At 46.7% G+C, this 13,952-nt stretch overlaps 2 protein-coding genes across 4 annotated transcripts in view; both read right to left on the bottom strand.

The window, feature by feature from the left end:
- Nucleotides 1–1,104, bottom strand: part of PER3 (period circadian regulator 3) — a 64,198-nt gene extending 63,094 nt beyond the window's left edge. For both annotated transcript variants that reach the window (XM_060013544.2, XM_060013551.2), the window contains exon 1: nt 374–1,104. In XM_060013544.2, the coding sequence (XP_059869527.1) occupies nt 374–552 (179 nt within the window). In that variant the 5' untranslated portion in view covers nt 553–1,104. The remainder of the gene's footprint in view (nt 1–373) is intronic.
- Nucleotides 1,105–5,074: 3,970 nt separating this feature from the next.
- Nucleotides 5,075–13,952, bottom strand: VAMP3 (vesicle associated membrane protein 3). Of its 2 annotated transcripts, none has more exons than XM_060013536.1 (5): nt 13,845–13,952; nt 11,973–12,054; nt 8,547–8,705; nt 7,710–7,761; nt 5,075–6,883 (listed from the first exon to the last, which is right to left on the bottom strand). In XM_060013536.1, coding segments are annotated over exons 1-5 (315 nt in total). In that variant the 5' UTR covers nt 13,847–13,952; the 3' UTR covers nt 5,075–6,863. The 2 variants fall into 2 exon arrangements, with proteins under 2 accessions (XP_059869519.1, XP_059869516.1); XM_060013533.1 differs by lacking the exon at nt 13,845–13,952 and adding an exon at nt 13,587–13,814.

Below are 13,952 nucleotides of genomic sequence, written 5' to 3'. Positions count from 1 at the left end.
CAGCGTATTTCATGCCAGGCCCGCTTTCTAAGCCCTTAACATGGATCAGCTCGTTTAGTTCACAGATTTATTATCCACCACTTTTTTTTTTTTTTTTTTTTTTACAGGTGGAGAATCCCAGGCAAAGAAATTGGTAAACATCAAGCATTTTCCACTCTCTTATTCCCACTTCAGCCTAGAGTCAGCTAAATTCCTCAACCACTTTTTACCTTTTGGTTAATTTCCTTCAGTTTCTCCAGGGTATTTCATTCTAAGTTGTCTGAGTCTCTTTAAACTTTTTCCTAGGCTTACAAACAAAATATAGAAAGATGTAAGCCCGCCTTTCCCCTCTACCACCCTAGCAGAGAACAACAAACACATCAGGTTATTTCACCTGTTGCTGGTCTGCACGTATTTGCTCCGCAGCTGGTATTTCCGGCTCCACATCTCAGCAGAGTCCTTCCCCAGCGCCTCAGGACCGCTGGCCTGTGGTCCTTCAAGTTCATGAGGCTGCCTCCGCCTAGAGTCCTGAGATTTACCACCGGACACTTCCAGATCTTCACAGGGATCCATCGCTCGCCCGGCAGTCCTCAGCCTGTCGCCTGCTACTTTGCTACTTTGCGATCGGCGACGAAAATGTACTTCTCATTTTGGTCCAGGCCATCGTCTCAGAGAAAATGTCAGTCATCACAAGCCGGCAAGTAGAGGTACTCTTTCTGCTCCTCCGGGGGCACTTTTCTCCCCAGTATTTCCCTGCGGTCTTGGACGTCTCCGCTCACGGGAGGTCCACCGTGGAGGGGGACGGTGGAAACAAAGGTGACAAGTGTCAGGAGAAACACAATCTGATGCTGGAAGCTCGGCTGTGGCTCGCGGGCTGGGCAGCCCCAGGGGGATCTCGGCTCCGGCCGCCCCGAGAGTCGGCGTGCACCCAGGACCCGCACCCGGCAAGGGGCAACTTGAAGCACAAAGTTCCCACAGCGCAGGACAGGCTCAGGGCGACGGCGCCCGGCGGGCCCCGAGGCCTCCCCGCCCGGGCCGAGCCCTCACCCGCCGCCGCCGCCGCCTCCCGCGGACCCGCGCGCCGCCGCTTGCCCAGCTGACCCGGCCCCACGCAGTCTCGAGGCCAGCAGCGTGCCGGGCGGTCGCGGGCGCCGCACCCCCCGCGCACCACGTGACGCGGTCCCGCCCCCGGGTCGCGCGATTGGCTGCCGCTGCCGGCTCTGCGGGACCCCATTGGCTTGGGGGCGGGACCCGCGCAGGGGCGCCCCGGTTACATAAGCGGAGGCGTGTGAGCGGGGCAAAGGTCCCGGAGCTCTTTACGTAACGCCGGGGGTCGGCCGGAGGACGGCGCTCGGCCAATCCCGGCCGTCTGGCACGTAAGGAGGGGGCAGAGGGGCCCTGAGGAGGCTCCAGTCCCCGCCCCGCTCCCGGCCCCGGGGGATGGGCCCCGGGGGCCGCTGGAGCGAGCGCGGCAGTGATTAGGGCGCTGGAGCCGCCAGTCATGAGGGGGCGGGCCCCGGGCGGCGGGGTGGGCGGGGCCTGCGCGGCCTCCACGTGAGCGGCCGCGGCTGCCCCAGCTCCAGAGTTGGGGAGAGCGGCGCAGCGCTGAGGGCGGATCGGGACCACGCTTGGCAGACGTCCCAGTGCTTTCCCTGCGTCTTCTGGGGTTCCCGTCGTTTCCGTTTTTCTTAACGACCTTCTTGCTCTCGCTCCTGCGGACTCTTAAGTGAGGGGCTGTGAGGACCCGGCAGTGTAGCAGCCCTGGAAAGATCAAACCCGATTTTCAGAAGCGGAATTCTGACAGCGAAACTTAAAACATTTTCCCTGGTCTTCCTAAAGTTAAAGATTCACTTAGCAACTGGAGGAAGACAAGTGCCTGTAAAAGACATTATTTTGGGAAAGGAAGGTGTAGAGAAGGCCTTTAAAAAACACCGTCGGAAGACTCTTTATTTGTGTCTCGACTCCTCCGAAGTGGAAGGTGCCATGTAGAACTCCGCCCCTCTCCGGTGCCTGGTACATCAGAAATCTTAAGTATTGGTTGGATGAATGAAAGGAATTGTAAATAAGAGGAGGGGAAAGTGAAGTGTGGTAACTGTTCATATTAGGTATTGGATAAACCACCTTATTTCTCCAAATGATGCTTACTCTCTTCCGAATCTCTATTTTGTTAAACTGCATTCATTCAGCAAATATTTACTGAGTGCAGGTCTGGGGATGGCAGGTTTTGATGAAGGGAGAACAGAGAACTGTTTTCCACATGCCATGTTTGAGATGTGCACTAAACATCCAAGTGGAGTGAGTGGTCAGGTAGGCAATTGGATCTCCCAGCTGGGAACTTAGGGGAGAAGCCGGGGGTGGAGATACAAGTTTACATTTGGCAGTCGTCACAGTCTCTATGGAGTTCACAGTGATGGGTGAAATGGTGTCAGTGAGAGAGTGCCGATAGAGAGAAAAGGGCCAAAGACCAAGATTTGGGGCACACAGAGATTCAGAGGTCAGGCAGAGAACCAAGCAAAGAATAAGGAGCCATAGATGAGGCTGAAAGAAAACCAGAGGAGTGTGGGATCCTGGAAGCTTGATAACGAAGCATTTCAAGGAGAGAGCTGGCAACTTTATCAAATGCTGGTGATAAGCAGAGTGAGACAAAGGCTGAGAATTTCCTGTTGGGCTTCAGCAAGATGGTGACCTTGGTTAAAGACGTCTCAGTGGTGTGGATTGAAGAAAAGTAGGATGTGAGGCAATGACTACAGGAAGACATAGGGAGGAATTTTGCTGTGACGAGCTATAGACAAGTATTTGTTGGCTGGAGGGAGGGATGTGGGCATCACTATTAAGTGATGGGGTGATCCAATAAGAAGGGAGAAGTGAATGACGCAGGAGGGAAGGGCTGCAGACAAGAGGCAGTTGCCAGAGAGAAGTCCTTCGTGAGGCTGGGGATCCAGAGCCTTGGCCAGAGGCAGGCACTTCTCCCAACAGGGGATTGTCCGTCTTGGCGGTATAAAGCCAAGTAGAAGATTTCTAAATGCACTTAGCTTGCTATTTAAAGGATGAGAAAAAAAAATTATTTTCTAATAATTATGCCATAATTGGTTTATTTAGTAAATTCTACTTTTACAGATTGAATTTTCTGCTACTATGAAAAGCAGCTCAGTTGGAAATAAGTTTGCTTATTTTTAAATGCACTAAGCAGTCTGGTCAATTTTATTTTATCTTATTTTTAAGGTATTTTTTTTAATTTATTTATTTTTGGCTGCATTGGGTCTTTGTTGCTGTGTGCCGGCTTTCTCTAGTTGAGGCGAGCGGGGGCTACTGTTTGTTGCGGTGTGCAGGCTTCTCATTGCTTCTCTTGTTGCGGAGCACGGGCTCTAGGCGCACGGGCTTCAGTAGTTGTGGCATGCGGGCTCAGCAGTTGTGGCTCACGAGCTCTAGAGCACAGGCTCAGTAGTTGTGGCGCACGGGCTTAGTTGCTCCGCAGCATGTGGGATCTTCCCGGACCAGGGCTGGAACCCGTGTCCCCTGCACGGGCAGGCGGATTCTTAACCACTGCGCCACCAGGGAAGCCCGAGTCTGGTCAATTTTAAAGCAAATAATGAATCATCATTCAGAGCCAATAAAAAAAGTTGCCATACTTTAAGAAACATTTTATTGGTGATGCAAATCTAGAATTATCGTGTAAGAGACACAAGTCATTAGAAAATACAAGACACGGGGAATTTGCCCCCATTCTTTGACTGAAGTTGTTGACACAAAGGAAGATGTTCACAAACATTCCATTTCTCCTCAGGGTGACAGACAGGACTCCCTCCCACCTCTGAGGTGAGCCACGGTCACCTGACCTGCTTTGGCCAATGAAACGTGAGCAGACGTGAGCAGAACGTGCCGGCTCCACTTCCAGGCGCAGGCGTTGAGAGCCAGTGCACAATTCCTGCCGGTCCCTTCCTTTCCTTCCGCAGTGATAACCGGAAACGAATGTTTACAGGAAGTCCCCTCACCCCACCCCGCAGGGACTGACGACAGAGCCTCCCTGCTGACTGGCGTGGGACACAGAGCACGAGCAAGGAAAAAACTTTGAGCCGTGGCGATTTGGGAGGTGTCTGGTACATAGCACCCCTCCAGCGTATCCTGAGTGACGTAGATGGTGACCAAAAAGAGCGGCAAGTCCAGTGGGTTTGGCTAGTGTGGTCACTGGGTCGGTGATGGCGCCATTTCTGGAGCAGACACTGTGAATGATCGGAGGAGGGGCACGGGGCAGGGGATGTTTCCTTCTGGTGAACGCTGCGTTTGAGAGGCTTACGTGCAATAGGCCAGGCCTCATCAGCAGATGAATGAATAGAGGGATCATGAACACAGATAAGATTGCCTGGGGAGGGTAAGTAGAATGGAAACAGAAGCCCCCAAGGAACCCTGACATTTAAGGGAGAAGCAGAGAAAGAGGAACCGCTTTAGGGTAGATTCTCCTTTGAAAATGGCACCAAAAGTTCACACGCATTTCATTATATCATGTTCCCGAACAAAAGGCACGATTCCACACTTACTGCTTTCCCAGGGACACAATCGCACGCCAGACAAGAAAAGCAGTGACTGTCTATCCGAGGCAATGGAAAAACGTCAACCTGCTTATCGCAGGAGTCTACTGAAAACTGGCATTTTATTGTGAACATATGCAAGTCTCCTTCCACCCATAGTATATTGTTCCCTAGGGCTCGCAGAGTAAGAGTGGAAGTACATTCAAGGGGAAAGATATGCAGAATGAAAACAAGATGCGTCCCTCTCCCACCCAAGTCATCTTCCCACGCCCCACGTGGGCAGCGACCTGGTCCAGCACATACCGGCCGGCTCTATACTAGTCACTTCTGAAAGACCATATATTTAAGAAACTCAAAAGCCAAATTCTGAACGTTTTAGGAATCATAAGAAAGCCAGTTTCCCACTCATCTCCTCTACTGAAAAGCACTTTTCACATGGGGAGTGGTATGCAAGGAACTCAGAGTCCTCAGGGAGGGGACTGGTGAGAGAGCAAGAGAGGAAGGGGACTTGGGGTCTGTAAGGGCGACGCGGGTTGAGCAGCAACCCTACAAGCAACACAAGCACTGAGTTATGTTTATAAACACTTTATTCAGTTTGTTATAGTGGGCGACTTCCCAGCTAAATGCACAGATATAGGCGAAGTATTCCTGGGTTAACGCAGCAGCCAGTGGGTTACGTGGGACTGAGCATCGAGGCCAAGGAGAGAGCACCGAGGATTCAGAGTCGACCCGGCCGGAGACCTGAGCCGAGGGTGGGCCAACGTCCCAACACTGACAGCTGCTCCCTTCTTCCCAGGTGGGCACACTGCAAGGCATATTTTCAACTTCACACCATTTCACTGATATCAGGGGAACAGATATTACAGAAATGGAACCTGGGTCCTGGTGCACCTTAACTGTTGCTTTGTAAGTCACAAACTAGTGTGTGAACAAGAATTTTAGAATATTCCGCTAACGGTGAGCCACAGGGCGGTAAGACTCCTTTCCCCCTCACTGCCTCGTCTGTTTTCATTCCTACCTGAATTCCTGTCCTTAAGCCACACACCCTGATGTCCAAAGTCTCACGTACACAACAAAAGCCTCTCAGATGACAACAGCTATTCCCAAAGCAGCATCTTATGCAGACAGTCTGTGACATCAAAGAAAGAAAGTGTCTCTGGTTAGCTATCCTCTGTAAAAACTCGTTCCCCCTGACCAATGCCTAATCGAGAGCATAATTTAGAAGGCAGATTTAGGAAGTGGACTATGGATCAAAATAGGAAACAAACCCCAAAAAGCTATCGTCCGTGGGAACTGGGCCAGAAAATGACCAGTTCACAGATGGTCTCACTTGAAGACTACAGAACTGTTGGTCACATAATTATTAGAAACATATTGGAGTCTACAGCTGATAATCTGCAAATGGCTGGGTAAAACTGTGTCTACAGGAATGAGATGGTCAGTCGAGCTCAAACCTTCTCTAACCCCCAGGAAAAATGCTGGGTCGGAAGGAGAGTCGCAAGACCTACAGCCTTTCAAGGGCAAGAAAGGCCTGCCAGGATGTCAGAGGTTCACACACAATATTACAATTTTAATTCTGAAGGGCACCTTGAGTCCCACTGGTCACTTTTCTGAACTTATCTACCAGGAACAGACTTGACATCTGACTGGGATTTAACTTTTTGGCAAAACAGAAACTTTGGTCACAGCCACAGTTCTATAAAAATGTTTTAACGAGGTTATTATTTCTGATTAAAACAATATTTTTAGCAAGTGATACATAACAGTAACAAGAAAGTAAACATCTTCATATCTAACGCACGAGCAAAAACTCTTTACCAGCATCTTGTTTTAAATACAGCCAAAGAGTCAGCAGTGTTTATAAACAGTAGAGAGTTCTCTTAAAGGGAATCAGAAAAATAGCAAAATAAGGCACAGTCTGTATTTGTGTTAGGCAGTAGTGTTCTTTCTGGAAGGCACAAATTGGAATCTGACTACCCAAAGGTTTAAAATGAGGGTAATGTCATATGACTAGGACAGCTAACTTGGAACAAATTTCCTTAACTGGAATCACTGGCAGTTAATCAGACAACATTACTGCTAGGTTATTACACTCTGCAACTTAAGAAGTCTTCTTCATCAGCCCATATGTAAATTTGAAAAGGCACTGTGCAAAATGGGGGCTGGGCTGACTACACCTCTAGTTTGGAGTGCATATTACAAAACAAAGGCACATTTCCTAGAAAACAAACTTTACAGTCACTAACAGAAAATAATCGTTTTAGATATAACAGTAGGTAAGCTTGATAATATAGCAGGTTCTAAATCAAAACTCTTGAAGAGGTTTCTTGAACAGCAGGCTGGAGTTTCACTGGTTCTTCAGGAAGAAACACTCCACACTAATAAGCAGGGGAGATGCAAAAAGTGGAAAAACAACAGTTTAGTCGTTCAGTGCAAATACAGAATAAACATCAAACACTGCAGTCTAAGTGTGAACAGAAATTCAATTTCTGTCCAATTTCCTGTTAGTGGCTTTTCTACATTTTTTGGAAGGCTAGAGGAGGCTGTCTAAAAAAGGATCCAAGATATATTTCTTTAAATAGTTCTCACGTACTGGGCTATGAATGGCAATGGGCTGTTCCAATATTGTACACAGTAGCAGTAGTAATGATCATAATAATAATAATGATAGTTGTGTGTATACATATTTCTTTATATAACTATTACTATTATATGCCAGGCACCATCCTAAGCACCTTTTATATATTAACAGCTTTGTCCTCATAACAAACATGTGAGGTAGGTACTATTATTATCCCCGTTTTATAAATGAGGAAACTGAGGTTCAGAGATATTAAATTACTTGCCCAAGGCCACACAACTGGATGGTGGAGCTAGGGTGGATCACAGGTAGTCCATGCTTTTAATCACTAGACTACACTATTTCTCATAAAAGGAAACCTCTGATGAAAATATATTCAGAGAGAAAACTTACTTCCACTCATTCAGTGGAAATGAGTAAATTTTCTCTAACGTCAAAGGATTACTGTTTATATCGGAAAATCTCAGACTCAGCACCCAAGTACTTAAAACACTTAATAATGAAAACAAAAACCTTTGGGATAAACTAACATCTCCGAGGGAACTTTTATTTGGAGTTCCTGTATATGCAGTCAATTGTGAGCAGAGGAGGCTTCTGCAAGGAGTCTGGAGCAGGGAACTCACCAATGATGATGACAATGATGATGACGACAACACTGATCCCTATTGCCCACATCTGTAACGACACATACGTCTATTTCATATTCAAAACTAGAGATTAACGTGCTTACTGAAGAGTATCATATATCGTTCTAGTCACAGAAGGAGAAATAAAGGTGCACCACCATCTGAAATATTCATAATTTTTAAAGCCTAAACTTAATGTTCTCAATTAGGGCCTGGAAGTTACTTATCTGCTTTTTATAACATGTTCAAATGATCTGTGGTCCCTACATAGGCCTTTGTGTATACCTGTCTTCCACCTAAAGAAGGGCTACTAAGCCTGTCCCATACGTCAGAAAGTGTCACTTCCAACCCAGGAAGGGATCTGATCGCAGCACATTTCTTTCGCAGCTGTGTAACCTCTGCTTTGGGCCATGCTCCTTGCGCAGCTGCTTCCTGCTCTTCTGTGGAGCACACTGCGGCTTTCGAGTGGCTCTTCCCTTTGACACTGGAGCCATTCACAGCCACGTGGAAACTGACCACCTGTCCAGCCCTCTCCTGTCAACCTGTGTGCAGGGCTCTGCTGGGGTGGAGGGCTGGAAGGGGCTTAGGTCTACGATTGATTTGGGATGCTCCTGTTCTACATGCTTCTGAAGGTCGGCCCCAGAACATGGAGAATTCCCAGTTGTGGGGACAGGAAGAGGAGATGCAGTCAGTGTTTTAGATTCAGAGTCAATCCACGCTTCCACGCGAGGGAAGGCAAACTCAAGATTCATGAAAGTTCAATATGTGTAGCCTCTGTCTACCCCGAGACTACAGAGGGGGACTTAATGTAAAGACCAGTTAAAAGCGAACTACCTTGCAATTCTTCCACCAGTATTTTCTCTTCAGCTTGGCAGCACTCGTTTCAAATTGGGAGGCTCCTGCCTGCAGTGCGTCTGCACGGTCATCCAACTCAGAGAGCTTCTGATCTCTTTCCAACACCTTATCCACGTTGACCCTCATGATGTCCACCACCTGACGAATATGATCACGCTCAGTTACACGTAAAGGAGTGAAGAACAAAACTCCTCAGTGAAATTTACCGGCATTTTTTTTTCAGGTCAGCACTTTACTACTTTGAGCCAAACTTCCATTCAAAAAAAAGAAAAAAGGGCTCACCCTTTCAAGTTAAAAACATGCAGCAAACTAGGAATAGAAGGGAACTTCCTTAACATAGTAAAGGGCATCTATGGAAAAACCCACAACTAACATCCATGCTCAATGGTGAAAGACAAGGAGGCCCACCTTCACCACTGTTGTTCAACATTGTACTGGAAGTTCTGGCCAGAGAAATTAGGTAAGAAAAAGAAATAAAAGGCATCCAAATTAGAAAAGAAGTAAAGTGATCTCTATTTGCAGATGTTTCCATGTACAGAAAATACCAAAGTATCTACCAAAAAACCCTACTAAAGTTAGTAAACAAACAGTAAAGTTTTAGGGTACAAGCTCAATAGCCATAAATGAGCGTGCTTCCACACACTAGCAATGAAAGGGAGATTAAGAAAACAATTCCACACGATAACACCCAAAAGAATAAAATACCTAGCGATAAGTTAAACCAAGGAGGCCAAAGGCTTGCACACTGAAAACTGTGAAACACTGCTGAAAGGAATTAGACCTAATGAAATGGGAAAACATCCCATGTTCATAGATTGAAAGACTTAATATTTTTAAGAGGGCAGTACTCCCCCAAGTGATGTACATATGTATAGATTCAACACAATCTCTATCAAAATTCCAATGGCTTGGTTTTTTTTTTTGCAGAAAGGGAAAAACCAATCCTCAAATTCATATGGAATTCCAAGGGGCCCTGAATACCCAAAACAGTATTGAAAAAGAAAAACAAAATTGGAGGAGTCACACTTTCCAATTTCAAAACTTGGTGCTGGGACAACTGGACAGTCACTTCATGAAGCTGGACCCTTACCTAACCCCAAATGCAAAAATTAACTCAAAATGGATCAATGATCTGAGTATACAGCTAAAACTATAAACCTCTTAGAAGAAAACGTAAGAGTAAATCCTTACAACTTTGAATTTGGCCGTGGATTTGACACCAAAAGCAAGAGCAACAAGAGAAAAAATAGATAAATTGGACTTCATAAAAATTAAAACCTTTTGTGCATCAAAAGACATTGTTGTCATGGCTGTGAAAAGACAATCCACAAGATGTAAGAAAATATTTGCAAATCATGTATCTGACAAAGATTTAATATCCAGAATATATAAAGAATTCTTATCAACCAACACCAGAAACAGACCACCCAATTAAAGAATTGGCAATGGACTTGAACAGACATTTCTACAAAGAATATATACAAACGGCCAACAAGCACATGAAAATATATTCAACATCATTGGTCATTAGGAAATGCAAACCAAAACCACGATGAGTTACTAACTCATACTCATCAGGATGGCTATAACCAAAAAAATGGAAAATAACAAGTGCTGGTGATGATGTGGAAGAACAGGAACTCTCGGACATGGCTAGTGGGAGTGTAAAATAGTACATCACTGTGGAAGAGTCTGGCAGTTCCTCAAAGAGTTAAACACACTAGGGCTTCCCTGGTGGCGCCGTGGTTGAGAGTCCACCTGCCGATGCAGGGGACACAGGTTCGTGCCCCAGTCTAGGAATATCCCACATGCCGCGAAGCGGCTGGGCCTGTGAGCCATGGCCGTTAGGCCTGCGCGTCCGGAGCCTGTGCTCCGCAACGGGAGGGGCCACAGCAGTGAGAGGCCCGCGTACCGCAAAAAAAAAAAAAAAAAAAAAGTTAAACATAGTATTACTATACGATCCAGCAATTCTACTCCTAGACCCATAACCGAGAAATGAAAACAGGTGTACACATATAAACTTATATGCAAACGTTTATAGCAACACTGTTCATAACAGCCAAAAGGTGGAAACTCAAAAATCCACCAACAGATGAATGGATAAACAAATTGAGGTATCCATGTGCAGTGGAATACTACTCAGCCACAAAAATGATGTACTGATAAACGCTACAACTTTGTAGAACATGTGATGCTAAGTGAAAGAAGCCAGACACAAAAGGCCACGTATTGTATCCCTTTTATATGATATATCCAGAACAGGCACAACCAGAGCAACAGAAAGCCAATTAGAGGCTACCATTCGGGAGCAAGGGGGAATGGGGAGTGATTACTAAATGCATACAGGGTGTTCTTCAGGGATAGAGGAAAAAACTGAAACTAGACAGAGGGAGTGGTTGTATAACACTGTGAATATACCAAATAGCCCGAATTGTACTCTTTAAAATGGTTAATTGTATGTTATGTAAATTTTACCTCAATCTAAAACAAAACAAAACAACTCTCTTTAGTAAAGAAAAAGGACCCAATTTGATTTCATAAGTTAACAGAAGTTTCATGTAGGATGGAATTAGAATGGGTTTCTCAGCATGAAAATGTAAAAATTTCACAATTAAGCTCATAAACAAAACCTTCAGACCAAAATATTACCATATGATTTAACAACAGAATCTAATATTAGTTTAACTCTGCTTTTTAAGGCAGCTAAATGCAGAAAGACCAAGATATCCTTGTTCAGCAGTGATGGCTTTTAGGACTGTGGAGATATTAATACTAGCTTGAATTTCTCAAACAATTTTCCATTGTAGGTCTGCATATATAGGGCAGAACAAAAGATGCTCTGAGGGTCTTCTAACTCAAGAATTCCACAGATACAGATCTGTTGGGCTAGAGAAGTTTCCCAGCACCTGCCTTCTGCATGTCGATAGGCAACAATCTACAGAGACTTGCTGGGCTGGGTGACTAGTACGTCACACTACTGGAGAAAGAATTTTGATGAAAAATCTGGTCAGAAGGATTGGTCCTGGCTTGCGCAATCTATAGGCCTAATCCTTAAAATTCTATTATTTTATAAAGTGGTTCTTTTTCCTTCTCTAATTTTTTATTTATTGTGGCAAAATATACATTACAAAGTGATTCTTGAAGGAATGTTCTCAGAGAGGAGAGCCTGTACTTTAGGTATGTGATTCGGTCACAGGAAAACAAGCTTGAAACCAGTAGGACATGACTTCTCAGAAGCTTAGGTAAGGGCTTGCAAAACAGTAGGGGACAAAATTTTTTTACGTTTATGACAGTCAAAATTTACTTTACATTCACACTTTTACGATCCTTTTTCTAAACAGAGCTATTCCCAGAGTGTTCCCATGTTGGCTTATGCTTCATGTTTACAGCACTTCTGGGCAATACCTCATCCACTTGATTTTGTGTCTGCTGAAGTCTTCTACTACCGCCAGAGGCAGCGCTTGACCCTGCAGGTGCGCTTGTAGTCCTGAAACATGAAAAGACACAAGCATGAGTAAATTAGGATTCCGAACACACTTCTGTAAGTATGAAGATGTACTGGAGAAGCCTCAGTGTTAGGAATTTCAGAACTAAAGCAGAAAAAGAAAATCCTTCCTGCATCAACGAACAGAGGTCCAAATGACACCTCTTCTAATTCCTCTATAACTTTAAAGATTCACCCACGTGTTCAAAGGGACCAAGGTCTGAAGTGAAGGTTTAACAGGATCTCCTTTGTATCACTGAAGGACCTGATCCTAAGATAGGTAAACTCTGCTTTCCCATTTTTTATTACTTGTTTTAAGACCTACACCTACTTAAAGGCACTCAGTACTCTTCTGAGCTTTTCACTGTGGCAAGAATGGTCTTCATAGTTATGAACAATTATAGAATGCCCTTTTTCCAGTATGGAGAAATAGATTCAGTTAGAGAAACAGAGTCAGAAACACCAGGATGTGGGGTTGAGGGGGCGTCAGTGGGAAAGGTAAGATGAAGCAATACTCCCTCTCTTAAGAGGTACTTCTTTTAAAATCCTCATCGAATTCTTTATTTTTCCCCCGGACAGATCTTTTTTGACCACTCTGGCTTTGAAGTCCTAATTGCGTCCATGACTTGGCAATGCTTTGGTTTTTCAGATATAGAAATATATAGCCTTGCCTTCTCTAATAGATCACAGACTCCTGTGTCTTAGAGGTCTCTTCCCCGTGTCTTGCATACAACGGCCACTGATTCACTGATTCAACCGACAGTTATTTTATACCTACCACGCGTCAAAGACCAGGGAAGCAGCAGATCCCACCCCTGCCCTCAGAGAGTTTATTGTCTGATCGATAATAGCGAAGGGCCATGTACTGGTGCATTTTCTCTAAGCATTTTCTCATTTAATCCTCAAAACTCTTTGAGGGGGACACTACTATTAACCTCATTTCAAAGATGAGTAAAGTAAGGTTTAGAAAGTCCACACCGCTGGCTGCAGTGGAGCCTGTGTTTAGACCAGGTTCTGTATAATTCTACGGATCTCAGTTTTAACCACCGCGATCTACTGGAACAGCAGCCTCAAGCAGGAACACTCCAGAGGGGTGGCCCTAGTTCCTGGAAGGAACTCTGCGAAAGCACCCATTCCTTCCTCCTCTGTAGGTGAGGAATGAGCAGGTTGGAGAGGGGACACAGGGTCCTGGTGAATCTTGACACTTAGCGTTCTGGGAATGTTACCACGGGAAACTCCACGTTTTCAAGTACAAGAATGCTTCTGCTTAAAAAGAGAGCGGAGGCGCACAGCTCTGCGCCAGACTCCACTCTGACCGCAGGTGCCTTCACACAGGACCCAGGTCTTTTCCCTTGCAACTTCCGGAGCCCAGCCCAGGCACCAGGCAGCGAGCAGGCTCTGCAGGACGAGGGCAGTGGTCACAGCTCCCCTTAGGGAACTTGGTGGGGGGGTGGGGGGAGGAGGGGAAAAGGGGAAGCGGAGGGGCGGGGGCGGCTCTCCCTACCTCCGGAAAACCCCGGCCGCCCCGCCCTCACCCCTTCCGCGTCCGCCCGCCGGCCGCGGAGCCCTCCGGCGCGGCCGGCGGCGCCGCGGGACCGATCTGGCCCGTCTGCAGTCCGCACCCCCGGGGCCTCCACCCGCCCCCAGGCCTCGGGAGCCCCCCGCGAAGGCCCGCGCGGCCTGCGCCAGCGTCCGAGAGGCGGCGGACGGGAACCGGGCCGGGAGGGGGGTCCCAGCAGCGGGCCGCCGCCATCCGGGGCCGAGGCCGCTCCGCGTCGCGCCGTGTCACTCACATTTTGGCAGCGGCGGCAGCGGGCGAGGATCGGTGGACCGGCGCAGCGGGACAGGAGACCTGAGACCTGAGACCTGGGCGGGGCGGCGCGGGGGCGGTGACGTCACCG

This window comes from Delphinus delphis, chromosome 1 (genome assembly GCF_949987515.2).
Source record: "Delphinus delphis chromosome 1, mDelDel1.2, whole genome shotgun sequence".
Classification (NCBI taxonomy): Eukaryota; Metazoa; Chordata; class Mammalia; order Artiodactyla; family Delphinidae; genus Delphinus; species Delphinus delphis.
The sequence above is the reverse complement of the archived record's forward strand: the minus strand, read 5'-3'. Positions and strand labels throughout refer to the sequence as shown.

What these genes read in the sequence shown, in the direction of transcription:
- VAMP3 (XM_060013533.1), bottom strand. Translation starts at nt 13,804, where the DNA reads ATGGCGGCGGCCCGCTGCTGGGACCCCCCTCCCGGCCCGGTTCCCGTC. An exon ending in CACAAAATCAAGTGGATGAG is followed by an intron (nt 8,706 to 11,972) that starts GTATTGCCCAGA and finishes CATATTCGTCAG; the next exon opens with GTGGTGGACATCATGAGGGT. An exon ending in CATCATTGTCATCATCATTG is followed by an intron (nt 6,884 to 7,709) that starts GTGAGTTCCCTG and finishes CCTGCTTATTAG; the next exon opens with TGTGGAGTGTTTCTTCCTGA.